This window comes from Podarcis pityusensis (assembly GCF_964106645.2).
Source record: "Podarcis pityusensis genome assembly, chromosome: 13".
Classification (NCBI taxonomy): domain Eukaryota; kingdom Metazoa; phylum Chordata; class Lepidosauria; order Squamata; family Lacertidae; genus Podarcis; species Podarcis pityusensis.
The window spans coordinates 40,829,651-40,857,600 of NC_138038.1; the positions used below are offsets into that span (position 1 = coordinate 40,829,651).

The following is a 27,950-nucleotide window of genomic DNA, read 5'->3' on the forward strand; positions in this document are numbered from 1 at the left end:
GTCCCCACTTAAAAGCTCCATGTCCTCCGTTTTTTGCCTTGAAGTTTTTCTCATGAAAATATGCTCTTTAGCACTCAATCGGAACAAACATCAGTTCGGGTTCTCCACAGATTGCTGTTTGCTCCTAATGAGCTTTAGAGAGTGGCTTTCCACAGGCGCTGTTCTGGAACAACAACAACAACACGGTGCTTGGACATGGAGATTTAGAATGCAGACTGTGGTTGGAAAGAGCGGAGGAAAGGTGAGTGTAGATAAGCCCTTAGCTAGTACAGAGAGAAGGAGCAAGGCTCCTCAATAGAAAGGATCTATGGAATGGGAGTGATATATGGAATGTTCTGGAAAGGATGTTCAGGTGAATAGAAAGATGGCTTAGATGAGAGTTATTACAGAAAAATTAAAAAACCCACATTAGAGTTAAGACTGTATTAGGTCCAACAAAATATTAGGAAATGGTAAGCAAATGTTTGAGTTCTCCAGAAGGCTTCAGCTGGCTAGGTGGCAAACACTCTTGCGGATTAGGAATTGGCTATGTTAGAAAGAAGCAGAGGAATAAAGGGGCACTTCTCCAACTGGAGAGATTTAGAAAGAGTCCCCCCAAGGTTCGGTATTGGGACCTGTGCTTTTAATCTTGTTCCTAAGTGATGAGGAGTCAGGTGGCCAGGTTTGTTGATGATGCAAAATTGTTCAGGGCCATTAAAACAAAAGGAAATTTCAAAGAGCCCCAAAAGGCCTTCAACATGCTTTATGTGTCTCTTATGCTTTCAAACTCTTCCAGGAAATCTCCTTTCTGAATGGAGAAATTGGGAACGGCACGCTAGTGACACAATTCATCCTAATGGGAATTTCTAATCTCCCTGTGGTTCGCTTCTCCCTGTTTGCTGCCATTTTGCTCATCTACCTGATCACACTGGTAGGAAACGGCACAATTCTTCTTGCCATAGGAATTAGCTCTCACTTGCACACTCCCATGTATTTCTTCCTCAGCCACCTTTCCTTGCTGGACATCTGCTTCCCGACAGCTACAGTGCCAAAGATGCTGGAGAACTTCTTGTTAGAGATCAATACCATTTCCTTTGCTGGCTGTGTGCTACAACTCTATTTTCTGGTGGCACTGGTAGGGACAGAGGTCTACCTCTTGTCTGCCATGGCCTATGACCGCTATGTGGCCATATGTAACCCTCTACGATACACAGTTATCATGAGTAAGAAGCTTTGTTTTCAGCTGGCAGCGGTTACCTGGGTCGCAGGGTTCCTCAACTCTCTTCTGCACACAGTAATGACTTTCACTCTACCTTTCTGCAGATCCAATAAAGTCAATCAATACTACTGTGACATCGCACCAGTGCAGGCATTATCATGTGCTTCTACTTACGTAGCTGAAATGTTGGTCCTTATTGTTGGTGGGTTTTTGGGTGTGGGGGCTTTCTTTGTGACACTGGTCTCTTACATCTACATCATCTCCACCATCCTTAGGATCCGTTCTGCTGAGGGGAAACGCAAGGCCTTCTCCACTTGCGCCTCCCATGTAATTGTCGTGCTCCTCTTCTATGGTACCATGATTTTCACTTACATAAGGCCTCTCAACAGCCGCCATCCAGACCGGGACAGGATGGTGAGCATGCTGTCTGGGGTGATTACCTCCATGTTGAATCCCTTGATCTACAGCCTTAGGAATAAGGAAGTAAAGGTGACCTTGAAGAGGGTGATAGTTCATATGTGCTTAAAGAGGGAATGTGTGCCTTAGTTATTTGTATTAGATTAAAATGGACACATAAATAATTCTGATCCAAGGAAGTGTAGTCTACATATTTTTTGAAACAGAAAACAAAGGTAACATTTTGGTGGGATTTTATTGAATACACAGAATAATAATACATAAAAAAGAATATGTAAAACTCTCTCCAGACATTTGGGATAAGTAACTTTGAATTGGTTGAACATTTTGCTTGATGCAATATGGAGACTTTTATTCTTGGTTCTCCTTGTGCCTCTGGTCGCTTCAGTTATAGGTTTATTTTTCCACATATCTTGCGAGTCAAAGGATGTGGTGTGCCACACTGGTATGGTAGGAGAGGATGGCAAGTGTGGCAGGAAGATCCAAGGACGGTCAATATTATATTTTCAGGATAGTTCATGGTCTTATGTAGCTGCAATGTTTAATACTTTCTGGATGTGCCATGAACATATTATGAGGTAGTTGTGTTCTGTGTTATAAATCAAGCACTGCTAGTTGTCCCTTTCCCCTTTCCAGTGTATTTCTTATAAATAAACAATTCAGTGTGGTGTGAGGTAATTTTTATTCTGAAAGTGTGGCCCTGAGAAAAAAAGTATGAGAACCAGTTTGCTAGAGTTTACATGGCAGAGAAGACCCACCAGGAGGTCATAGAGCCAGGCTGAAGAAGACCTGATGGAAAAGGATAGTGTCAAGATAGTGTATTGTTCAAGTGAGGGCTCCTGTGTGGACTGGAATCCTGATTTTAAGACTGGAGAAATAAGAATCGAAGATAAACTGACTTTGACTGATTCACTGATCCTTACATCAGGGAAAAGGGGCTGTGGCATGACCCACTCCCTGTTTTGACACATCTTTATTTGAAGGAATGTGCTTGTTTGTTTGTAGTGCTGTACTGAGTATAAGAGATTTGTAGATTGGATTAACAGCATGGGTTAAGGCAAGAAACCTTGTGAAACTTTGAGAACCTATTATTTCAGCTTTGTGTTTGTTCCAATTGAAAATAATAATAATAATAATTTATTATTTGTACCCCGCCCATCTGGCTGGGTTTCCCCAGCCACTCTGGGCGGCTTCCACAGCGACCAAAAATACACCATAAAATGTAGATCTGAGACAAAGACAGGCTACATTGCCGGGGATCGTGTAGGATCAAGGGGCTGCACGCGACCCCGCAAAAAGCGCCCCCCATTTGAGGTGGGGAGCGGTCATTCTGGGATTTACTATTTTCGATGGCAAGTGGAAGATTGCTACATATATGATTCCTGCCATGTCAGATGGGAGACTAAACATCTCTCTTCTCCCTCTCTTCCCCTCCATATGAGGGAGATTGTTTTCTGTACAGGAGCTTTCCTTTCAAGTGTTGAAATTTGATGTGGTAGAGTCCACACACAGAGTAACCACTTCTGTGAGCAGAAAGTACTAGGCATGATGCGGAGATTGTTCTCGCTTGGCCCCATGTGTGCTGTTTGGATGTTCTAGGGACATTAAAGCCATGGACTTTGGACGAAACCATAATGATTTTTAAACATCTTCTGAGGACCTTTTCGGAGGGAGCTCTGTGGTAGCAGATGAGATGGAGACTGCACCATTATTGTGAACAATGACCTGTGGGACTCATGAGGCAGGTGAAAACACTTGCATGGTCCCATTTTGGGATGAGAGAAATGTGTATGTCCATCGCTATATTTTAACATCAATACCTACAGGGAGCATGATCTCCCTGTGGTTTCATAACCTCTATGGGCTTTGTTATGGAGGTCACCAAGTACCATCAATTATAGACATTTTAATGGTAAGCCTTCCAACATGTAGGCCCAGCTCCACATGTGTGATTCCTCAATCTTGTTCTTAGCGCTTGGACTTAGTGATGACTTATGTTGGGATACAATAAAGTTGTTTCCGAGCATATGCAAAGTGTCTCCTCCCATTGCTTGGTTAATCCTGCCATCCCCACATAACTGAATAAGCCACTGACTTCAGGTGTCACCATAATTGCTTTTGGTATTCTTATTTATACAGCACCACCCATGCTGGGTATTCCTCTGAGGTGTCCCCCTGATATCAGAGGAATTGCAGGTGATTCCATCATCTTCATTACACTTAACGATGCTCTGTGGGACTCATTTGGAAGGGAAAAACACTTGAATGGCCACATTTGGAAGGAGAGGAACATAGCTTCATTTTTATATCAATATCTGCAGGGAGCATGATGTCCCTCTAGTTTTGTACCTTTTCTAGGGGTTTTCATTGTGAAAGTCACTGAGTACTGTCAACTACAGACATTTTATGAGAAGTTTCTTAGGTGTGTGTCTTCAAGTTTGTTTGTGATGCCCAGACTTTCATGAAGTCTGGTGGGATATTAGAAAGATCATTGCTCTTGGCAATGGTCTTCTGCCAGTGTTTAATTATCCCCATATAACTAAGGGGGTAATATAACTGACACCCCCATATAATTAAGGGGTCCCAAGCAGCAGGTCCAGAAATCAAGTCATTTCCACAGGCCTTGATTATTTTCAGTTATATGGAAATAATTCACCAAGCATTCTCCTGTAAGAAAACAAAGGCAAATTAAACATATGCATAGTACATATGATCTTGCAGCTATAAAGATAACTGGGCTTATGAGGACATCAGGAAAGAAAGAAAGTAAGTTTGGATTTGATATCCCGCTTTATCACCACCCTAAGGAGTCTCAAAGCGGCTAACAATCTCCTTTCCCTTCCTCCCCCACAACAAACACTCTGTGAGGTGAGTGAGACTGAGAGACTTCAGAGAAGTGTGACTAGCCCAAGGTCACCCAGCAGCTGCATGTGGAGGAGCGGAGACACGAACCCAGTTCACCAGATTACGAGTCCACAACTCTGAACCAGTACACCATGCTGAAATGTGGTAGCCAGGTCACTACCAGAAGTTCCTACTAGCTTGAAGGAAGGCAGGAAAGCAGCCAGCCACTATAATTAGGCTAGCTTTCTATAAAGAGGGCAAGGAAACAAAAGCCCCCAAATCAGATATGCAAGGGAGGTTCAAATAAATTGTGCAGAACAGACAATGGTCTAAAGTATGTGTTGCACTTCTGCCATTTTTATGTCGAAACAAAAAGGCATAGGAAAGGCCCACAATCCAGCACTGCACTCACAATCTGGATTGGTCCTCTGCTCCCATTTTCTGCCTTAAATACTGTGCCAATGACTATTTGACCCTGAACATGCTGGTATGTGAGAATGCTTGTTGTTGTTGTTTAGTCGTTTAGTCGTGTCCGACTCTTTGTGACCCCATGGACCAGAGCACGCCAGGCACTCCTGTCTTCCACTGCCTCCTGCAGTTTGGTCAGACTCATGTTTGTAGCTTCGAGAACACTATCCAACCATCTCGTCCTCTGTCGTCCCCTTCTCCTTGTGCCCTCCATCTTTCCCAACATCAGGGTCTTTTCTAGGGAGTCTTCTCTTCTCATGAGGTGGCCAAAGTATTGGAGCCTCAGCTTCACGATCTGTCCTTCCAGTGAGCACTCAGGGCTGATTTCCTTAAGAATGGATAGGTTTGATCTTCTTGCAGTCCATGGGACTCTCAAGAGTCTCCTCCAGCACCATAATTCAAAAGCATCAATTCTTTGGCGATCAGCCTTCTTGATGGTCCAGCTTTCACCTCCATACATCACTACTGGGAAAGTGAGAATGCTATATATTATTATTATTATTATTAATAATAATAATAATAATACCAAAGCAGTTTATAGCAATTGTATACACACACACAAAGATTTAAAAAGAATCACTAGCTATTATGGAAAATGTTTTTCTTAATTGTCTGTATAAGCCAGAGAGCAAAGAGAAGTTTTCAGGAAACATCATTTAAAAGTTAATATGGAAGACACTTGCTAACACCTTTCCCTTTCAAAGAACAACAGGTGGTGTTGGTCATGTTTTTCTTTTCTTTTAAGGTGATTGATGCAACATGCAGTTTAGCCCATAGGGTCTATAGGCAGGCATCGTCACCTTGTAGTCCCTTTCTCCACTGCTGCTCATATACTGGGGCCAATGCATTCAGGATAGGTTGAGGCATGCTTTCTGCTACTTTTCTCTTTGTGTCTGATACTTGCTCTTGGGAGAAATAAGCCAAACTCTGGGGAGTTACCATCTAGAATGCAGATTATTAATGGTGCTGGGAAATCATGCATTGACACTGGCCATGGGAGATATTTGCTGGCATTGCTAAATTAGCTTTGCGGCCTGGTATTCCCTTGTGCTCCTTATGTTGAGATTTAAAGGAGAATGTTGGGTTGCCAGAGGAACAGACAATTCTTCCTTGATCTCAAGGCATAGGAGAGAAATTCTTCACTGTGACTGTTTGGAAGAATGGATGCACACCAGTCATTGCCAGTGAGTATGTAGATATTTGCTTAATGGGGGCCATAGCTAAGACTAGGACCAAGGATTAAGGAATATGGGAAAAGCTAAGTTCCGTGCTATTTTTCTAGAAAAAGAGGTGCCAGAACTCACCATGAACACCTCCCTCATTCTCTTAGAATGGCAATGACACCCACCTGAGAGGTGCTGAAACTGAGTTCCTGTGAGTTCCCCCTGAAAAAAAGCCCAGGTTAAGTTTATAAGTTAGTATGGTGGGAAGAAATGAGGCTCATAAATAGAAGTAAGTATACCTGGAATGGGAGTGGTACACAGAATGTTCTGCAAGGGATGCTCAGATGAATAGAAATATAACTTCAATAAGCGTTCTTGCAGAAATATTCAAAAATCTGTAATTAGCAAACTGTTTTATTAGGCCAACCCAAATGCCATGAAATGGCGTGCCAGTTTTTGAGTTCTTCAGAACTCTTTATCCGGCTAGGAGGTAACAAAGCGAACTCAATGAAGAGGGAAGAAGGAAAAAGCAGGCTGAAACTGGAGCCCCAGTGTCTGCATCACATCACAGTCTCAAGATGGGAGGTGAGCCAGGAGAAGGCAGCAGACATTCAAAGGAGCCTCTGTTAAGTGTGTTGTACCCCTGGGCTGGGTAGGCTGAATTCAAAGCATCTCCAGGAAAATTGCCAAGAAAGAAGATGACTGAGGGTGGAGTGAACTCAACTTCCAAGTTGTTGTTGTTTAAAAAAACTGGAAGACTTGGCAAGATAGCAACTGTCATTCTAGAAGAAATGTATAAGTAACACTGTGAAAGAAACAGCTGAAGCTTGTAATCCAGTACTAGAACCCAGAAACACCCAAAGACATTGATTGGCTGTAATCAGTTCAGGAGAATAGAAAGTACTTCAAACAATACTGTGTATTTAATTAATGGAATTTTCCACCTGAAGTTGCAGTAAGAGCTGCTGGTTTAGATGGTTTTAAGGGAAGAATAGGCAAATGCATGAAGGATCAATTTATCAGTGGCTGCTAGCTATAACAGCTAAGTGGAAGGTTAGGTTAAAGCCAGGTTAAAGAGGCTTGCTGGTTCAACAGGGACTGAGTGTAAATAAAGTGGGATCGCTGTTCTCTTCATTCCCTGTTTGTGGGTTTTCCAGAAACATCTGGCTGGATATGAATAGGAAGATGGATGAAATGACCCCTTCATGAGATCCAGCAGGGTTCTACTTTTTCTTTTTAGCTCTATATAGCTGTTACAAGTAATGTACAAGGTGGTACAATTAACATTTCAAACTGGAAATAACTCAGAGGAAATTTTTCATTTTAGTAAACCTTATAGTATATCTTTAATAAACCCACCATGGAAGAGTGGATGTGTGTGAGAGAGATAAACAATGGTGGGAGGGATGACAGAAAGGTCATTTTAAAAACAATGCTAACTTGTTGAAGTGTATGGGATAGTTCAAGTTATAAATGGGCATAAAAAGGGGAGAGTCAGGAAAAAGAAACCAGTGTGTTAGGGAAGATTTATTTCCAAAAAATTCTATACTGCTGACATTGAGGGACTGGGGTGGGGGGTGGGATATCACAGCAGTGAATATACTGAGTTTGTCCACCTGAAGGTGCTTGGGATTGGACTTGGACAAAGCATGTGTTCTGCCAGTAAGCTACAGTCCCCCTGTTAGAGTCTCCCCAAAGAAGACTCGCATGTTACATACAAGCTGGGAAAAGCCCTGTTATAATCCTGCCTGACCCAGATCCTGGGGAGACCTCTACTGAGGAAGAGGCATGAAGCTCTGCAAATAACCTAGTAAAACCGAGGGTCTTGAAGAACCTGGCGTAGTCCCACAGAGGCCTGAAGTGCCAGGCTAGGACAGAATCTTCAGATTCTGTGACTGTGATCTTCAGACGAAGGGTGGTATAATTTTTTTTACTACTACTACTACTACTACTACTAATTCATGTCTCATCTAGATCCTCTGATTATGTCCCTGACCGCATCCTGAGCCCTCCCTTGATCCCTGATTCACTATCCTTTCCATTTGTACATGTTGGGAATCCCAGTCACCACTGGGGTGCTTAATAGGTTTCTAGAAGGTGCCATCACCAGGGGTTTCCTTGGGAGGAAGTGTCTACTCAGAAGGGATGGAGGAAAGAGCTGTAGTATCAGAACCTAAGAATTACCCTGCTGAGATCCTGCTAATTGAGCATTGTGTTTGAAACACTGTTATCCAATTTCAGAAGTCATGCTTGAAGGTGATAGCAAGACTCAGTAGCTGGTAAGAGAGGCACTAAGCTTCTGAACAAGGATGTTCCATTCTTCCGTAGTCAAATACCCTTAAAACTATTTGTCAAATACCTTTACATGCAAAGAAGGCCTTCAATTATATATGAGTGCAGACTTCAACATTCTTAATATATCTCTGATACTTTCCACATCTTACAGGATACCTCATCTATGAGCAGAGATATAGAGAATGGCACCCTAGTGACAGAATTTATCCTAACTGGACTTTCTGATCTCCCAGCTGTCCACTTCTCCCTCTTTGCTGCCTTTTTGCTCATCTACCTGGTCACCTTGTTGGGGAACAGCACCATTCTTCTTGCCATAGGAGCTGACTCCCACTTGCACAACCCCATGTATTTCTTCCTGACTAACCTTTCCCTGCTGGACATCTTCTGCCCAACAGCTACAGTGCCCAATATGCTGGAGAACCTCTTGTCAGAGAGAAATACCATTTCCTTTGTTGGCTGTGTGCTGCAACTCTACTTTCTGGTAGCCTTGGCAGGGACAGAGGTCTTTCTCTTAGCTGTCATGGCTTATGACCGCTATGTGGCCATATGCAAACCTCTGCGATACACGGTGATCATGAGCGAGAAGCTGTGTCTTCAGATGGTTGCTGGTACATGGATCACTGGGTTTCTCAACTCCTTGCTGCACACAGTGATGACCTTTACTCTACCTTATTGCAAATTGAACAGGGTTAATCAATATTATAGTGACAACCCTCCAGTCTTGGCCTTATCATGTGCTTCTACTTATGCAGCTGAGATGGTTGTACTTATTTTTGGTGGCATCTTTGGTGTGGGGGCTTTTATGGTGACGCTGGTCTCCTACATCTACATCATCTCCACTATCCTTAGGATCCGTTCTTCCGAGGGGAAGCGCAAGGCATTTTCCACTTGTGCCTCCCATCTAATTGTGGTGTGTCTCTTTTATGGGACAACCATCTTCACTTATGCAAGGCCTACCTCCAGCCACCATCCAGATCAGGACAGGATGGTGAGCATGTTGTATGGGGTGATTACCCCCATGTTGAACCCCTTGATTTACAGCCTCAGGAACAAGGAGGTGAAAGGGGCCCTGAAAAGAGTAATTGCTCATAAACGCCTGAAGGGAAGTTCTCTTTCTGCAGTTCTCTTACTGCACATAATTGTGAAGTCTTGCTATGAGAACCATTGCTTCTTTTCTCTTGCATTCTGGGAAGTCTCGCACATAATCTTTTCTCTGCTTCTGCACAAGAGTCTGAGAATGTTCTGAACAGTTCCCATTGAGTTCATGAAACAGTGTATCCTGACCTGTTCTTAATGCATTGCTGACCACATCTACGGAACGTGATTGTTGTATTCTTTCATGTTATGTTCTTTCAATATCAATCTTTAGTTATAATTTAATTAGGAGGTTTCATGCCTGTCTAGTTCCAGCTTCGTTTCTCAGCCTTTGATCCATCAGTGATAAATGGATATATGTAATTCCCGCCTTGTACCTATGTTAACCAATCAGCAACAAGTTGCTTTGTGTTTGTATCAACCAATCAGCCACAAGCACACCTGTGGCAATGTTTGTAATATTCAATAAAAGAGAGTTCCCAGGGCTCGCCCCGGCAGAGACGCCTCTCATATGACACCTACCACTCGTCTGTCGTGATTTCAACCCAACAAACGCCATTAAAGTTGGGAAGGGAAAGCGTGGCTTAGCTATGTGTATTTCTCAATAATATAAAATGGGCACCGATGTAACCCTGATTCTGAACCAAGGAAAAGCAGCATCAAAGCCATTTGCTCCCTGAAACCTTTTTGCTTAAACTCTCACTCCTCATCTGAAACAAAGACCTAAATATACATGGTTTTTCTTGCTCACAGTCCTCCTTTTGTAACTGATTTCCCATCCTCTCTTTCACCTGATTTCTCCCTCGCTTTCAAAATGTATATTGTAGGATACTTGAGGTGGGATCCTCTTTCTTTCTTTTTTCTCATGTACTCAGTATATTAAGAACAACAACAATAAGTGGGAGCACACAAGTAACTTTTGTTTGATCCAGACAAACAGTCATTACTCAGAAGAAAACCCCACTGAATTCAACAGGGATCACTAGCAGTGAAGTAAGGTTAAGATTGCAGCCAGCAGTAGCTGCAATTAATTCTCATTTATTTCAATGGGAATTAAGTGCAGCTAATGGTGTCTGTTTACAATACCTCCTGATTTTTTTTGGGGACCTACCTTTTGTTTGTTTGTTATACCCCCTTGAAGTTAAATAAAACTTTAACTTACATCTAAATATATCATTTAAAATTTTATATGTTAGGCTATCATAGACAGTTCTTTGTTGTTGTTGTTTAGTTGTGTCTGACTCTTCGTGACCCCGTGGACCAGAGCATGGCAGGCACTCCTGTCTTTAGGTTATGTTAATTAAAATAATAGCACAGTGCAGGGATAGACAACTTGCTGCCGCCCCCTCCAGATGTTTTAGATTCCAACTCCCATCATCCTCTACCACTGGCCAGGCTGAATGGGACTGATGGGAGTTGTAGTCCAAAACCATGTGGAGGGCACCACATTGGCTACCCTGATATATTAGGGTTTGTGGTTTTTTTGCTGTATGTATTTAGAAGTTGCTAATAGGTTCAATAGAACTTCCATGGATTGAATTTTTAGATATCCCAGAAGGAGCATCTTAGGGATGGGATGGATACAATATCCCATAATTTTGGTGAAAATACTATGTATTGTACCCCAGAAGGTCTGAATGACAGGACACTCACAATCTATGTACATAATATATGCCTAGGTTATGATATCCAATGCTACTACATATCCCCCCCGTACAGTTAAATGCAATCTTAACATAATGTTAACATACTGTTGTGAGTTGGGGAGGTACCATTTTTGAAGGAGCTGGACAAGTTTCTTGGTGAGTTAATGAGCCCTGAGGCTCCAATACTTTGGCCACCTCATGAGAAGAGAAGACTCCCTGGAAAAGACTCTGATGTTGGGAAAGATGGAGGGCACAAGGAGAAGGGGACGACAGAGGACGAGATGGTTGGACAGTTTTCTCGAAGCGACCAACATGAGTTTGACTAAACTGCGGGAGGCAGTGGAAGACAGGAGTGCCTGGCGTGCTCTGGTCCATGGGGTCACGAAGAGTCGGACATGACTAAATGACTAAAAGACAAAAAAATTTTTTTTTGTGTGTGTATCTAGTCTTGTACATACCTTGAGGTGGAGTAAAAATGAAGTAAATAAATAGGTAATCTCATTTCCCTCCACAGCTGAAATGTTAGAGCAATGACAAACTTATATAGATTCCACTATCAATTATCTCTTTGGGCTTTTCTTCTAACATGTAAAGAGATGCATTGTGTAATCCAGTATCACTGTCAATAAACTCTTGTCACACCATTGTGGTTTTTTTTTAAAATAGTTGTGTTTCTTACTTCTATGAACATGAACGTCTCTTCAAGTTTCCACTCTTCATTAACCACTTTTCAGTATCTAGGAGGGAAACCCACTCACTTCATTTTCATACCCAAGAAATGCAAGTTTTACACAAGTCCTTCATTGCAAATTACCACTCGACACACTGAAAAACAAGTATTTGCAAGATTACAAATGATCTACAGAGAGTAGATTAGGAGGAGGAAACTTCACAAAGCAGTGTGCTCTGCCAAACGATATGCCAATCTGAAACTAGCAAGATGCTCTTAGCTCCCTTTTCCTGCTGGTGTCACTCAGAACTGATTCCCTCCATACGATGATTTCTAAAACTCCTGTGGAAAACACACATTGGTTGCAGGGATAATTAATAAAGCATTCAATATCCACTAACTCTGCCAACACTTTTTTTTTATGTAGACAGGCCTACGTAACTGTTTAATGCAGTTGCTTTAATGAGCATTATTTATTGCTTTTATGATGTTTTAGATTTTATTGTATACATTGTTGTACACAGCCATGTTCTGTTGTCCTAACTGACAATATATAAACGCTTTCCTAAATAAACGAAACAAACAATCCCCTAGTATTTCAGACCTAATTTGGGCCTAGTTGCAACTGAAGTTTTAAATCCACATCACTGGAATTTATCCTTTTTTTTATCGCAGGAGAGAGAGAGAGAGAGAAAGTCCTACAGGGATGATTCCTGCCATTTCAGATGGAAGACAAAACATCTGTTCTCTCTTGCATCTAGTTTTCTATATGGAGGAAATTGTCTCCTGTAGAGGAGAGTTCCTTCTAGAGTTGAAATCTGACATGGTGGAGCCCCCCCACACGGCAACCATGTCATTGAGCAGGAAGAACTAGGGATGGTGCATAGCCTCTCCCAAATTGGCCTTATGTGTGCTAATCCCTGTGAGAATCCTGGGGACTTCAAATCCATTCACTTCGGATGACATCATAATTACTCTTGGTGGCATTATTTTTACATCACCATGGATGCAGAGCATTTATCTGAGGACCTTTCTGGTAGGAGCTCTGTGGTAGCAGATGAGATGGAGACTGCACCATAAATGTTAACAATGCTCTTTGGGACTCATTAAGGAGTAGGAAAGAATTGCATGGTCCCGTTTTTGGAGGAGAGAAGTGTGTATGGCCATAGTTAAATTTTAATATCAATGTTTGCAGGCAGCACAATCTCCCTGTGGTTTTAGGATCACTATGGGGCTTGGGCTTCATCCTGGAGGTCACTGAGTACCATCAATTATAGACATTTTTATGGACAGTCTTCCTTGGTTTGAGTCTTCACACTTGCTCTTAGTGCCTGGACTCAGCCATGACTTATGCTGGGATGTGAGAAAGAAGGTGGCTCTGAGAATAGGCAAAGTGCCTACCCCCGTTGAATGAATGAATTTATTATTTCGGTCACAGACCAGTTCCAGCTCACATACAAAATCCCCCATTGAATACTACCCCATTGAATACTGCTGCCACCCCCACATGACTAAGGGATTGTAGGCAGGAGGTTCATAAACTGATCTCTCTACTCAGGTCCTTCTTATTTTCTGTTCTTTCACCATTGAAAGCTAAGGCCACTTAAGCATAGTCACAGCTCCTGCCTGGCTGCTATTCTCCTGAGTTTTGTGTAAAAACTAGAGAAGATCTGTCCCATCCTCTGGTGAAATGGAGCACATAAAACATGGGCTGGATTTCCTTAACATTCTAGGGAGTCATGTATTCAAAAAATCATAATAATGGAAATATAGAGTTGGACAATAATTCACAGGACTGGAACTTATTGTGCTGGAAAATCACCCATCACTTTTTGTCTTGACATTGGTCATGGTAGGCAAACAGATGCTTCCTGGCATTGCTGGTGTGCTCTGAGGCCTGCTATTCCCTTGAGCTCCTTATGTCGAGACTTAAAGGGGAAGGCTGAGCTGCCGGAGGAACACACAATCCTTCCTTGATCTCAAGGCAGATGAGAGACATTCTTAAGAGCGACTGTTTGGTGAAATGCAAACGCACCAATCACTGACCGTGAGTATTAGAAGATACAAGCTTAATGGGGCCATCCTTGTGGCTTAAAGTTTTAAGTAAGACAGGAAAAGATATGTTTGGTAATTTTATAAGTTTGACGAAATGAGACTCATATATCAAGACAGGTGTACATGGAACGGGAGCAGTACACAGAATGTTCTAGAAGGGATGCTGAGATGAATAAAAATATGGTTTAGATGAGATGAAAATCCGTATAAGGGCAATACTATGATCAGGCCAACCAAAATGTCATGAAATGATGTGGAGGCTTTTGAGTTCTTCAGAGCGTTTCATCAGGTAGTAACAACGGCAGGGAAAGGACAAATAAATCAGGCTCATGGTGGAACAATAAAGTCTTCATGTGGTGACAGGCACAAGGGAGAATGTGAGAAAATCCAGCCGTAAATAATGAACCAGCAATTGACTAGGAGGAAGAGGATCTAGCAGTGAGTACAGTGGTACCTTGGGTTACACACGCTTCAGGTTACAGACTCCACTAACCCAGAAATAGTACCTCAGGTTAAGAACTTTGCTTCAGGATGAGACCAGAAATCACGTGGCGGCGGCGCGGCAGTAGTGGGAGGCCCCATTAGCTAAAGTGGTGCTTCAGGTTAAGAACAGTTTCAGGTTAAGAACGGACCTCCGGAACGAATTAAGTACTTAACCTGAGATACCACTGTATATAAAACTATCAGTCTCCATGTTCACTGCAGTTAGTTAACAACTCCCTGTCAAGCCCTGTGGCTACAGTACACTTGTTCCAGCTTCCACACGGGTTGCTGGCCATTGACAATATCACCACTTACATGCAACGCACAAAGAGGTTCTGACAAGTCTCAGTAATTTAAAGACCTAAAAATGACTTTGTCAGATGATCTGATCTAAGAACCATCTAATTAAGCATTGTGTTTCTCACACGGGTAAAACATTGGTCTCTGGGAAATTCAGGTACAGGGCATGAATGTGATTGCTAGGAACTAAACTTTGCTTCTCAGAGTGATAAAGTGTCTGAGCAGGGACCTCAAATTCCTGCTTAGTATGACTCAAGGCTATATGCCTAACACCTTGAAAAGCAAAGAAGGCCTTAACTTGTGTATGCCTGTAGCCTCCAACATGTTTACTTTCTCACACTTTTGCTTTCAAACTCTTCCAGGAAAGCTCCTCGCACAGGGGAGAAATGGAGAACATCACCGTGGTGACAGAATTCATCTTAATGGGCCTTTCTGATCTCCCAGCTGTCCGCTTCACCCTCTTTGCTGCCTTTTTGCTCATCTACCTGATCACCTTGTTGGGGAACGGCACCATTCTTCTTGCCATAGGAGCTGACTCCCACCTGCACAACCCCATGTATTTCTTCCTCACTAATCTTTCCCTGCTGGACATCTGCTGCCCTACAGCTACAGTGCCTAAGATGCTGGAGAACCTCTTGTCAGAGAGAAATACCATTTCCTTTGTTGGCTGTGTGCTGCAACTCTACTTCCTTGTAGCCTTGGCCGGGACAGAGGTCTTTCTCTTAGCTGCCATGGCTTATGACCGCTATGTGGCCATATGCAACCCTTTACGATACACGGTTATCATGAGTAAGAAGCTGTGTCTTCAGATGGCTGCTGGTACATGGGTCACAGGGTTCCTCAACTCCTTGCTGCACACAGTCATGACTTTCACTCTACCTTATTGTAAATCTAATAGAGTTAATCAATACTACTGTGACATCCCTCCAGTCTTGGCCTTATCATGTGCTTCCACCTATGCGGCTGAGATGGTTGTCCTCATTGTTGGTGGGATTTTTGGTGTGGGGGCTTTTCTGGTGACATTGGTCTCCTACATCTACATCATCTCCACTATCCTTAGGATCCGTTCTTCCGAGGGGAAGCGCAAGGCCTTCTCCACTTGTGCTTCTCATCTTATGGTGGTGTGCCTCTTCTATGGGACGACCATCTTCACTTACATAAGGCCTTCCTCCAGCCACCATCCAGATCAAGACAGGCTGGTGAGCATGTTGTATGGGGTGATTACCCCCATGTTGAACCCCTTGATCTACAGCCTCAGGAACAAGGAGGTGAAAGGGGCTTTGAAGAGGGTCATTGTTAATAAACGCCAATAAATTTGGAAGGGGGGATACATGGCTAAGATACAATTATCCTATCTTATATCATTATCTACCAAAATAACCCAGTCTTTGAAAAAGAAGAACATAATTTAATATGTTTTAAATTACGAGTGATCAGCTGACAATGACCTGCTTTGAAGTTGTCACCTGACATGAGTTTGCTCCATCTTCTACGTGTCAGCCCTTTAGATTTTTGAAGATAGCTATCTTCTCTGTCTCCTATGTTTAGCCTGGAAAAGAGAAGATTGAGGAAACATGATAGCTATATTTAATTATCTAAAGGGCTGTCACATGGAAGGTGGAGGAAGCTTGCTTCCTTCTGCTCCAGATGGTAGGACCCAAACAAATGGGTTCAAATTACAAGATAGGACTGTCAAACTAATTGTCAAGAAGATCTTCCTGATGGTAAGAGGTGTTCAACAGTGGAGGAGGGGTGGAGACTCCTTCATTGGAGTATTTAAAGGAGAGGCTGAAGGGACAACAGGGGATGAGATGGTTGGACAGTGTTCTTGAAGCTACTAACATGAATTTGACCAAACTGTGGGAGGCAGTGGAATACAGGAGTGCCTGGCGTGCTCTGGTCCATGGGGTCATGAAAAGGCAGACACGACTAAACATCAACAGGGTGACCATTTGCCATGGGTGCTTTGAGATTCCTGAATTACAGGGGAGGGTGTTGAACTAGATGACCCTCAGGCTGCCATCCAACTCTGCTATATCTAAACATGATATCACAGTTTGAGTTTCAGATGAGGTCCAGGAAAATCCACTTTAAGTCCCCACTCAGGCAATCACACAATTCAACTTACCTTACAGGATTATTGTGGAGGTAAAGTGTGTCTGTGTGGTTTTGTGTATATTGCCTTGAGATGGAAGGGTGCAATAAAAATGAAGTAAATAAATCATAGAAACATGGAACCATATATGTAATCTTAATTCTTCACACTGAAATGTTAGCAGAATGACAAATATAAATAGATGCCACTATTAATTATCTTTTTGGACTTTTGTTCTAACATGTTGAGATGTGTTGTGTAGTCCAGTTTCACTGTCAATAAAATCTGCCACACCACTGGTTTTTTATAGTTGTGTTTCTTACTTCTGATCTGTGAACACGAACGTCTCTTCAACTTTCCCCTCTTCATTTATCACTTTTCAACTTCTGGGGGGAAAACCCACTCCATTTCCAACCCCAGGAAATGCAACTTGCACACAAGTTTTCTGATGTAAATTTCTAGAGTTTTTAATCACTTCCCCACTCCAGCATATAGAATCATGGAATTATAGAGTTGCAGTGGCGCAGCGTGGGTTGTCAACACCCGGGGCAAGGCAAGAAATTTGCGCCCCCTAACCCGTGGATTTGCGCCCCCTAACCCTAACCCCCAGATGTTGCGCCCAGTGCGGCCGCCCCCCCTGCACCCCCATGCTACGCCACTGTAGAGTTGGAAGGGACCCCGAGGGTCATCTAGTCCAACCCCCTGCAATGCAGAAATCTCAGCTACAGCATCCATGACAGATGGCCATGCAACCTCTGCTTGAAAACCTCCAAGGAAGGAGAGTTCACAACCTTCCGTGGGCGACTGCTCCATGGTTGAACTCGCTTACTATTTCCATTCCACTCACAGAAAAAGTGTGACCTGCTCTGGCACTGTAGCATTCGCAAGATTACAAATGATCCACAGTGAGTAGATGAAGAAACTTTACTTAGCAGTGTCACTACCAAACTATATGCAAAACTGAAACAAATCAGATCTTCTTAGCTCCCGTTCCCTGCTGGTGTCGTTCAGAACTGACCCCCCTCCCAACAATTTTAAAAACACTTTAAACACTGCTCACATTACAAGTATCTTGGAATGGAAATCACCTTGGAGGTTGGGGACCTCTTGTTTCAAGAGGAAAGGAATGGGGTCTAAGGAATCTTGAAGGAGATTTATTGCTCAGATAAGCCTGGCGTCCGGCCCGCTTTCGCTGCGCAGCTCTTGCCAGGCCTCTGCATTCCAAACTCCACATTCCGATGCTCTGAGCAAAAACAGAGATCAGCAGCGGTAAGAGAAAAACTGCAAAAACTCCAGAGCATTCTTCAGTGTGCTTAAATAAAGTCCACTCAGGATCTTAGCAGCTAAAAGCAGTTTTATTTACAGCAGACTATCCATTATCTATCACAGCGAACAGCATCGTGAAAACACGTCCACTCTCCTCAAAAGCGAAAGTAGAGAGAAGAACAAAGGCTGGAGGCTCTCGGAAATGACACAGAATTTCCCCCCTCCCAACAGTACACTCTGAGCTGTTTAACCCTGTAAGCTCAGGTTCTCCTCACAAGGAAAGTTATCCAAAAATACATCCAGCCCAAGTCCTGCATATGCTTTGCTGTGCTCCTCCCACTGGTTTGAACAACAACAACACAGTGGAAAGATGTAGGTCCTGATCTTGCATGGCACCCCAAAACCATAGCTGTCAACTTTCCCCTTTTCTTGTGAGGAATCCTATTCGGAATAAGGGAATTTCCCTTAAAAAAAGGGAAACGTTGACAGCTATGCCCAAAACATGCATTTTGGGGTGCCGTGCCCAGAAAAAGCACCTTTTTTGGGGGGGACCATGGTGTGGAATTGCACAAGATCATGGCAACCAAAATGGGCACTGTAGTCTCGCGATAACTAACAGGAAGATGGTGTCTGGAAAGATGGTATCCCAGACTTTGTCCACAAGGTGTTGGAGGGTATGCATGAGGTATGAGCAAAGCCCACCAAAAAGGACCTAGTCCCTAAAGCTTCTGAGCTTTGTGTAAACAATGGACTAGAACAGTTCCTTACTCTGGTGAACTGGAGTACATAAAACTTTGGCCTGATTTCCTTAACATCTAGGGAGTGATATCTTGAATGACAATTATTCACAGCCCTGTAGTTTATTGTCCTGGGAAATCAGCTATCACTCTTGGTCTTGACATTGGCCATAGGGGGCAAGCAGAGATGTTTCCTGGCATTGCTTATGTGCTCTGGGGCCTGCTATTCCCTTGAGCTCCTGTTGAGGTTGAAAGGAGAAGTTTGAGCTGCCAGAGGAACAGACAATCCTTCCTTGATCTCAAGGCAGATGAGAGGCATTCTGAAGAGTGACTGTTTGGAGAAATGGTAACGCACCAGTCATTGACAGTGAGTATTATTACAGTAGATACTAGCTTAATGGGGCTATCGTTGTGACAAAGATCAAGGCTTAGGGAAGACGGAAAGAGTGATGTTTCTAAATGTAGAAGTTCAAAGAAATGAGACTCATAAACTGAAGCAAGTGTACAAAGAATGAGAGTGGTAAACTGAATGTTCTAGAAGCAGTTCTCTTTTCTGTGGGTAGTCAAGGGTAACAGTACTGGGACCTTCCTTCTCTCTCCTAATGTGTGGTACTTACTGTAACAACTTCATAGTGAGTACTGGCACATTTATTCCTAAAAAAAAGGAGCGCTATCTAGAAGGGATGCTCAGATGAACAGAAAAATAGTTTAGATGAGAGTGGTATAAATACATTTGTAAATCCATACGAGGGCAATATTTTACCAAGTCACCCACAATGTAATGAGTTCTTCAGAACTTTTCATCAGGCTAGATAGAACACAGGCAGGGAAGGGGAGGATGAATAAATCAGGCTGAGGGTGAAGCCACAAAGTCTTCATCTCATGAGAGGCACCAGATAGAATGAGGGAGGACATTCACATGAACTGACAGATGTGGACAGAATTTTCTGAGACAATAATACTGCATGCAGATTGGACCTGCTGTAAAAAGAAGGCACAAATTTGCTCAGCTAGGGCTTTTGTCCCCACTCACTTTTCTTGATCACCCCCTTGCCATTCCCCTTGCTTCCCCTTCCCACCCCATGGAAATCTGCTTACCATGATAGGTGGTGTGGCATTGTGGCAGGGTCCATGGGACCCTCAGTTAGTTAACAACCCCACCCTATCAGGCCCCGTAGCTACAGTATACGTGTTCCAGCTTCCACACGGGGTGCTGGCCATTGACATTATCACCACTTACATGTAATGCACAAAGAAGCTCTGACGAGTCTCAGTAATTTAAGGACCTGAAAATGACTTTGTCAGATGATCTGATCTAAGAACCATCTATATACTGTATTTTATGCTGCTTTTACAATTAAGTGTTTTAAATTTGTTGTTAGCTGCCCTGAGCAAGGTTTTTGAACCAGGAAGGGCAGGGTATAAATAAAAAATTATATTATTATTATTATTATTATTATTATTATTATTATTATTAAGCATTGTGTTTCTCACACGGGCAAAACATTGGTCTCTGGGAAATTTAGGTACAGGGCATGAAAGTGATCGCTAGGAACTAATCTTTGCTTCTCAGAGTGATAAAGTGTCTGAGCAGGGACCTCAAATTCCTGCTTAGTATGACTCAAGACTATATGCCTAACACCTTGAAAAGCAAAGAAGGCCTTAACTTGTGTATGCCTGTAGCCTCCAACATGTTTACTTTCTCACACTTTTGCTTTCAAACTCTTCCAGGAAAGCTCCTCGCACAGGGGAGAAATGGAGAACATCACTGTGGTGACAGAATTCATCTTAATGGGCCTTTCTGATCTCCCAGCTGTCCGCTTCTCCCTCTTTGCTGCCTTTTTGCTCATCTACCTGGTCACCTTGTTGGGGAACAGCACCATTCTTCTTGCCATAGGAGCTGACTCCCACCTGCACAACCCCATGTATTTCTTCCTCACTAATCTTTCCTTGCTGGACATCTGCTGCCCCACAGCTACAGTGCCCAAGATGCTGGAGAGCCTCTTGTCAGAGAGAAATACCATTTCCTTTGCTGGCTGTGCGCTGCAAGTCTACTTCCTGATAGCCTTGGCAGGGACAGAGGTCTTCCTCTTGTCTGCCATGGCTTATGACCGCTATGTGGCCATATGCAACCCTCTGCGATACACGGTCATCATGAGCAAGAAGCTTTATCTTCAGATGGCTGCTGGTACATGGGTCACAGGGTTCCTCCACTCCTTGCTGCAGACGGTAATGACTTTCACTCTACCTTTCTGTACATCCAATAGAGTCAATCAATACTACTGTGACATCCCTCCAGTCTTGGCCTTATCATGTGCTTCCACCTATGTGGCTGAGATGGTTGTCTTCATTGTTGGTGGGATTTTGGGTGTGGGGGCTTTTATGGTGACGCTGGTCTCCTACATCCACATCATCTCCGCCATCCTTAGGATCCGTTCTTCCGATGGGAAACGCAAGGCCTTCTCCACTTGTGCCTCCCATCTAATTGTGGTGTGCCTCTTCTATGGGACAATCCTCTTCACTTACTTAAGGCCTTCCTCCAGCCACCATCCAGATCAGGACAGGATGGTGAGCATGTTGTATGGGGTGATTACCCCCATGTTGAATCCCTTGATCTACAGTCTCAGAAATAAGGAGGTGAAAGGGGCTTTGAAGAGGGTCATTGTTCATAAACGCCTCTAAAGCTGGAAGCAGGGGGTGGAGTGGGTGATGGTGGTGGTGGAAGATATGGCTAAGATACAATGACCCTATCCTATACCATTTTCTACTAAAGTAACTCAAACTCTGAAAAAGAACAGAAATTGATGATCTATTTTAAATTACAATCAATCAGCAGTGACCATGAGCCCCTTTGTCACCTGACATTATAACGACCCCTACACCATTGGGTAGTTCTCCATCCAGTCCTTGGGCTGAAAACAGTTCCCCCATACTTGAATTATGTGAATCAAAGAAATTGCACTGCAAGATTCCCCCTTATCATGCAGGCTCTGTCCATCCACCCCCCAGCAACACTGAATGGAGTCTTAATTGACTTATATCCCGAGCACTCCAAATGGTGTCTAAGATATGTGTCATAGAACAGAAGTCAGGTACATGGCGACTTTTGTTAGGACCTATTCTATGGCTTTGGAACGCTTTCCCCAGGGAAGCCAACCTTGATGCCTTTTGACTCCCTTTTTATTCTGCCAGCCATTTTAGACCCCTTTTAAATTATTTTACATTGTTTATTTTTCTTTTTTCTTTTGGCTACCCTTGGAGGCTGCTACATGAGGAGCAGGGTATGAATCTCTAGAATCATGCACAAGTAATTAGAGAACTTTATTTCATTTGCTCATATTGCTCTTGTGCTAATCTTGAGGTCATGTGATTCTCAGTTTAGCTGACTCCACTGGCATTAAGTCTCCAACACCAGCTTAGCCAAAAATATGCTGATGCAGTCAGCTCATCCTGGCTGAAAAGAAGCTGGCTGAGCTCAGGCTGGTGTAGTCCCCCAAATGGAGAGTTCTTGGGGCATGGCAGAGGCAGGACCTGAGAGTGGGGGGCTTAGGCTGAATCCTAAGCTTCTTCAGCTCAGTCATGTGACCTGGCAACCCAAACACCATATTAAAGCCTTGCTTGCCAGAGTTAGACAGAGCAGCAGCAGCAGCTGTCCCATTGCTGAATGGGGTTTGTATCTGCTGTAAAATTACGCTTGTTGTACTTACATCAGCTTGCTTTGTGCCAATTTCTTGTGCATCAGATCTGTATAGTGAATAATGTTACACTGAATTACATTAATACACTAGGTAAAAAGGTAAAAGGTAAAGGACCCCTGGACGGTTAAGTCCAGTCAAAGGTGACTATGGGCTTGCGGCGCTCATCTCACTTTCAGGCTGAGGGAGCCGGCGTTTGTTTGCAGACAGCTTTCCGTGTCATGTGGCCAGCATGACTAAACCGCTTCTGGTGCAATGGAACACCGTAACGGAAACCAGAGTGCACGGAAAAACCATTTACCTTCCTGCCACAGCAGTACCTATTTATCTACTTATACTAGCGTGCTTTCAAACTGCTAGGTTGGCAGGAGCTGGGACAGAGCAACAGGAGCTCACCCCATTGTGGGGATTTGAACTGCCGACCTTCTGATTGGCAAGCCCAAGAGGCTCAGTGCTTTAGACCACAGCATCACCCACGTCCTATTAATACACTATATGGGGTCCAGTGCATGTTGTAAACCCAGTTCTTAATTTTGACCGCCACTCCACATAGAGACAGAGACTTTTCTCCTCCTCTATTTCTGCACTTGAAGTGAAGTATGCAACTCAATAAATCAATGTTCTCTCTCTTTTAAGCCCAAGTACTTTCAATTTGCATGTTTATCTTGAACTAAGCTATGCGAGTCCTTATTTGGTGAACATTTGGACCAGTGAATATTTCTTTTTTTAAATGTCAGGTGTTTTTTTTACTGACACCCTGCTGAGTGTCATATTTATGTTATGTTTTTCCCCGGGAAAGATACCAGCAAGGGTAGTATCAGTTCAGCCCTGGCCTGCTCATATTTTGCACAATGCAACACAATATGCTTTATGGAATCGATGTCTTGAGCACACGAGCAAAGTCTGTCCTGGTAGGGAACTCCTCTCAACCTGCCATCCAACACTGCAGAGGGAAAGACATTTAGTCTGGCTTTGGTGAAAAGCCTTCGGTAGTTTGGTACTGTCAGGTTTTTGATGTAAGATGTTAACTTAAAGACATACCCATATTGAACTCCTACTGCCAGCGGACTACAGACTGTGTGTGATCGAGATCGCAAGTCACTGTGTGCATTATCCCATAATCTTTGCTTTAAAATCTTTTGGGTGCCTTCATAACCCAGGTAATACAGTTGGGGGGGGGGGAGACAGACCAATAGAGGTGGCTTTTTTAGCCATGGTTTTCTGCCATTTGCTGACAAATTCCTCATTGGTCAGGTGTTGGTACAAGCCCTTCCCTAAATTAAACACTGAAATCCTGAGCCAATGTTTTAGGGCAGCCCACCACGCTTTAGTTGAAATTGGGCATTCACCAGCTTCTAACAGAAGTACGGATTTGGGGACACAGTTAGGTACCTGCAGCAGAGATCGTAGAAATTTTGCCTGGAAGCCATCTAGCTTTGGCAGGTCCCCATTATGCCAGGCATTTGCTGCATACAGAAGTTGGGAAACGGGCTTTGCGTTGAAAACCCTTAAGGCTGCTGGAACATAATTGCCGCCCTTTGTGAAGAAGAATCTAAGTATGGCTAGCTTTGTAATCCCCGCCTTTTGAAGGGAGGTTTGCCAATGGTGCTTCCAAGATCCTGTATGATGGAATGTGAGCCCTAGATATCCCGGGAAAATCAGAGGCTCACTATGTCAGGTTCCTACTGGAAGACCGGACAAATGCTATAACGTTAGCAGTGGCAAAGTTTTTATCGGTGGTTGCAAGAACAAATGAGCCCTATATTCTAAACAAAATGCTTGATTAACCTGGAGGTAGGCTGTATGAATTGTGTATTGATTTGTAATGATTTGTTGGGTCTCTGGACCGTAATAAAGATTGATTGATTGATTTTATGTTTTTTTTTTAAAAAATCAATTAAAATTATTGATTAAAAAGATGCACAAATGGTGGGTTGTGTGCTTTACTATTAAGTGCAAGCCCATTATTCATTAAAATGATTTCTTTTCCTTCCGAACTTCAATATATTTAAGCTTCTTGTATAACATGATTCATCTGCTGTTGTGAATCCTCAACACTGGATAGCTGGAAGTGTTCCACTTCTGAAACACAGAAGTTGCAATTTTAGTTGACTTGAACACTCAGCTTCCACAAGTGTTCATCATTGTATCATTTATTCCTTTGGAAGAGATAAAAAGGGTGGGTGGGTATTTGAAGAGACAATAGATGAGAAAAAAAGTTACATCTGTTGTGTTTAGAAGTCCTTTATTTTAGCAGCCCATCTTCACATCCTGTGTCTACTGGTTCCATGGAAACAATAATAAAGATAATTAATAATGCTGGCCAGGCTGGTACATATTGTCTTTGGCTTGATAGGGCTTACATGAGCAGTTTTCTTTACTTTCTTTGTTAAAAGAATTTATATATACTGCCTTTCAGTTCAGAAGGAAATACCAAGGCGATTCGCCAACAAAACAACAACAGCAACAAAACCAACACAATAAAATAACATTCAAGAGTGAGTCACAACAACCAGGAACAGCAGGAATCGGTATGAGGAAAATGCCCAGGTAAACAGGTACAATTGCAAGAAGATCAAACGTATCCATTCTGAAGGAAATCAGCCCTGAGTGCTCACTGGAAGGACAGATCGTGAAGCTGAGGCTCCAATACTTTGGCCACCTCATGAGAAGAGAAGACTCCCTGGAAAAGACCCTGATGTTGGGAAAGATGGAGGGCACAAGGAGAAGGGGACGACAGAGGATGAGATGGTTGGATGGTGTTCTTGAAGCTACCAGCATGAGTTTGATCAAACTGCGGGAGGCAGTGGAGGACAGAAGTGCCTGGCATGCTCTGGTCCATGGGGTCACGAAGAGTCGGACACGACTAAACGACTAAACAACAACAACAAAAAACAGGTACAAATACAAATGCTATCAGAAGCAATCCACAGCTGGAACCTGCCTGAGGTCCTTGGGGGCATCATTCCACAAGGTAGAGGCCACCACAGGTTTAAAGCATGGTGGAGAACTTGTGCTCAATGTACCAAATGTGGTTCTTGGGACTCTCCCCAGTACACAGCCCTCACTGGCCCTGTGACACTCTCTCCTTGGGTGCTTTTGCCTGGCTGAAATGTGTCCTTGAACTGTGAAAATGGCTCTTCTTGCCTGGACGAAGAGAAGCATGCATTTGCGTGGGATAGTGTAGGACCTTCTTTGTGTCTGAAATGCAGTCTGTGGCACAAAGGTACATAGCCCTTCTATTGCTCCACCTGCTTTTGCTTCTGGCCCCACCCATCATTGGCACACGTACTCTAGAATGCTGCCCAAAAGGGAATTTGGCTGTTGGGCTGAAGAAGTTTCCCCACCCTTGGTTTTAGAATCTCTGTATGTGACATATCTTTGTACTGTGGTACCTCGGGTTACATACGCTTCAGATTACAGACGCTTTAGGTTACAGACTCCGCTAACCCAGAAATCGTACCTCAGGTTAAGAACTTTGCTTCAGGATGAGAACAGAAATCGCATGGCGGCGGCGCGGCAGTAGTGGGAGGCCCCATTAGCTAAAGTGGTGTCTCAGGTTAAGAACAGTTTCAGGTTAAGAACGGACCTCCAGAATGAATTAAGTTCTTAACCTGAGGTACCACTGTACAGTTTAATGTTGTCTGGAAGGCACAAGTTCCAAATCTCTACTCTAAGATGACTATTACCACCAGTCCAGGGTCTGGGGTATATCTTCTCATGTGTACAATGCAGAGACCTTTTTCCGGCATCTGAACCCTGAATTACCAATGTTTTGTTCAACTTCCCATACTGCTGAAGTAACTTGAGAAATACCACAATCACCCCAATGACCTCCCTCGATTTGGTACCTTCCACATGTTTTGGACTCCAACTCCCATCAAGCCTATCCAGCATGGCCAGTGTTAGGGATGATGGTAACTGTAGTTTTATATTGTGAATCACCCTGAGATCTATGGGTATAGGGCGGTATACAAATAGTAATAATAATAATAATAATAATAATAATAATAATATAGTTCAAATCATCTGGAGGACTCCAGATTGGCAAAGATGTCCTAATCCATGCCAAGATTATGAAACGTAAGTTTCTTGAAGGCCCCTTTTACTTCTTTGTTCCTTAGGCTGTATATGATAGGATTAAACATTGGCGTGACAACGGTGTACATGACAGATATTGCCTTATGGAAGCCTGGGGACTGATTTTTTGTGGGTATCACATACATGATCATGATGGTCCCATAATATAAGCTCACCACTAAGAGGTGGGAAGCACATGGTGAAAAGGCCTTCTGTCTCCCTGTGGAGGATGCGATTCTCAAAATGGCTGACAGGATGTAAAAATATGAGACGATGATGAACACAAAGGGCCCTATAGTCACAATGGAGCAGGAGATAAGGACAGTCATCTCTGCCAGCATGCTCTTTCTGCAGGAGAGTTTGGTTAACTGATCCATATCACAAATAAAATGGTCGAAAGCATTGTGGACACTGTCCCAACGGCTAGGGAAGACACCGAGAAGCCAGTTAACCAGGAAGCAATTGCTAGCTGGAGGCAGACCTTGAAGTTCATGATGGTCCTGTAGCTAAGCGGTTTGCATATGGCTAAGTAGCCATGCTTGCGAGGAGTAAGCATTCGTTGCAAGCCAAACCGCTGTATAGTAAGGTCTGTGTGAGGCATCCACGGAGGGAAATGGTCCTGTCTCCTGACAGGCAGTCAGATAACATCCTGGGGGTGATGATCGAACCATATAAGGTCTCAAGTACAGAGAGGTTGGCTAGGAAAAAGTACATGGGGTTGTGAAGCTGGCAATCAGTCACGACTAGCACCACGATGAGAAGGTTCCCAGCTACAGTTGCAACGTAGATCAGTAAAAAAAGGAGAAAAAGTAAGATCTGGAACTGCTGGAGGCTTCTGAAACCCAGAAGTATGAAAACAATGGATGTTTGATTGGTCCATTGTACATAGGCCATGGACTCCTTGCATGGGAAGAGGAAAGAAAAGGGGAAATCAGATAAAACTAGAGACAGTACAAAATATTAAGACATCCTGCCTGGAAAACAACATGCATATTTTATCATAATAGAAACTAAGAATAGAGACAGAACGATGTAGTGAGGAGGGAGGGGGTAGCCCTCTAGACATTGATAGACCACAAGTCTCATCATCCCTCACTGTTGGCCATGCTGACTGGGGCTGATGAGAATTGGGGACTAGAAATGAGTGGATGAATGACCAGAAACAGAGGCTACTGTTTGTTGGACCCCTTCATGAAAAGTATTCCAGAGTATACATCAATCTAAAGCATAAAGATAATTTCTCCATGGTGGCTCCTGAGAGGAAAGGAGATTACTGTAGCTATTGTTAATAAATGATATCAATCAAGACCATGTGGAGTCAAATCCATCTTCTCTTATCACCCTCCAATGGTAAGTTAAGTGCTATATTCCACACATATTGTTTTATTTGTTATTGAAACCAGCAGCACAGATATGTAAGTCTTGGCAGATTTCTTCTTCTTC

General features: G+C 43.2%; 5 protein-coding genes across 7 annotated transcripts; 4 read left to right on the forward strand and 1 right to left on the reverse strand.

Annotated features, from left to right (window-relative positions):
* Positions 1-946: 946 nt before the first annotated feature.
* Positions 947-1,744, forward strand: LOC308461881 (olfactory receptor 5V1-like; the record flags this gene model as incomplete). Its single annotated transcript, XM_080979049.1, has 1 exon — positions 947-1,744. The coding sequence occupies exon 1, from the start codon at positions 968-970 to the stop codon at positions 1,742-1,744; it is 777 nt and encodes a 258-aa protein (XP_080835175.1). The 5' UTR covers positions 947-967.
* A 6,804-nt stretch (positions 1,745-8,548) lies between these two features.
* On the forward strand, positions 8,549-12,670 carry LOC308461882 (olfactory receptor 5V1-like; the record flags this gene model as incomplete). The annotated part of the gene is made up of 2 exons (XM_080979050.1): positions 8,549-9,491; positions 12,558-12,670. 2 exons carry the CDS (start codon positions 8,549-8,551, stop codon positions 12,668-12,670), a joined length of 1,056 nt encoding a protein of 351 aa, XP_080835176.1.
* A 135-nt stretch (positions 12,671-12,805) lies between these two features.
* Positions 12,806-16,934, forward strand: LOC308461772 (olfactory receptor 5V1-like). 3 transcript variants are annotated; one of them, XM_080978921.1, is made up of 3 exons: positions 12,806-12,832; positions 13,653-13,843; positions 14,997-16,934. In XM_080978921.1, exons 2-3 carry the CDS (start codon positions 13,820-13,822, stop codon positions 15,945-15,947), a joined length of 975 nt encoding a protein of 324 aa, XP_080835047.1. In that variant the 5' UTR covers positions 12,806-12,832; positions 13,653-13,819; the 3' UTR covers positions 15,948-16,934. The 3 variants fall into 3 exon arrangements, with proteins under 3 accessions (XP_080835047.1, XP_080835045.1, XP_080835046.1); XM_080978919.1 differs by having other exon boundaries at positions 12,826-12,949; XM_080978920.1 differs by lacking the exon at positions 12,806-12,832 and adding an exon at positions 12,839-12,953.
* Positions 16,935-20,469: 3,535 nt separating this feature from the next.
* LOC308461774 (olfactory receptor 5V1-like) lies at positions 20,470-21,416 on the forward strand. Its single transcript, XM_080978929.1, has one exon. The coding sequence runs from the start codon at positions 20,488-20,490 to the stop codon at positions 21,412-21,414; it is 927 nt and encodes a 308-aa protein (XP_080835055.1). The 5' UTR covers positions 20,470-20,487; the 3' UTR covers positions 21,415-21,416.
* A 5,069-nt stretch (positions 21,417-26,485) lies between these two features.
* On the reverse strand, positions 26,486-27,401 carry OR6S1 (olfactory receptor family 6 subfamily S member 1; the record flags this gene model as incomplete). Its single annotated transcript, XM_080979051.1, is given in 3 exon segments — positions 26,486-26,907; positions 26,910-27,041; positions 27,044-27,401. Coding segments are annotated over 3 exon segments (912 nt in total).
* Between the last annotated feature and the right edge of the window lie 549 nt (positions 27,402-27,950).

Coding starts and splice junctions, on each gene's coding strand:
- LOC308461774 (XM_080978929.1), top strand. CDS start 20,488: ATGGAGAACATCACTGTGGTGACAGAATTCATCTTAATGGGCCTTTCT.
- LOC308461772 (XM_080978921.1), top strand. CDS start 13,820: ATGCAAACGCACCAATCACTGACC. Junction 13,844..14,996: donor AAACGCACCAATCACTGACC/GTGAGTATTAGA, acceptor AAACTCTTCCAG/GAAAGCTCCTCGCACAGGGG.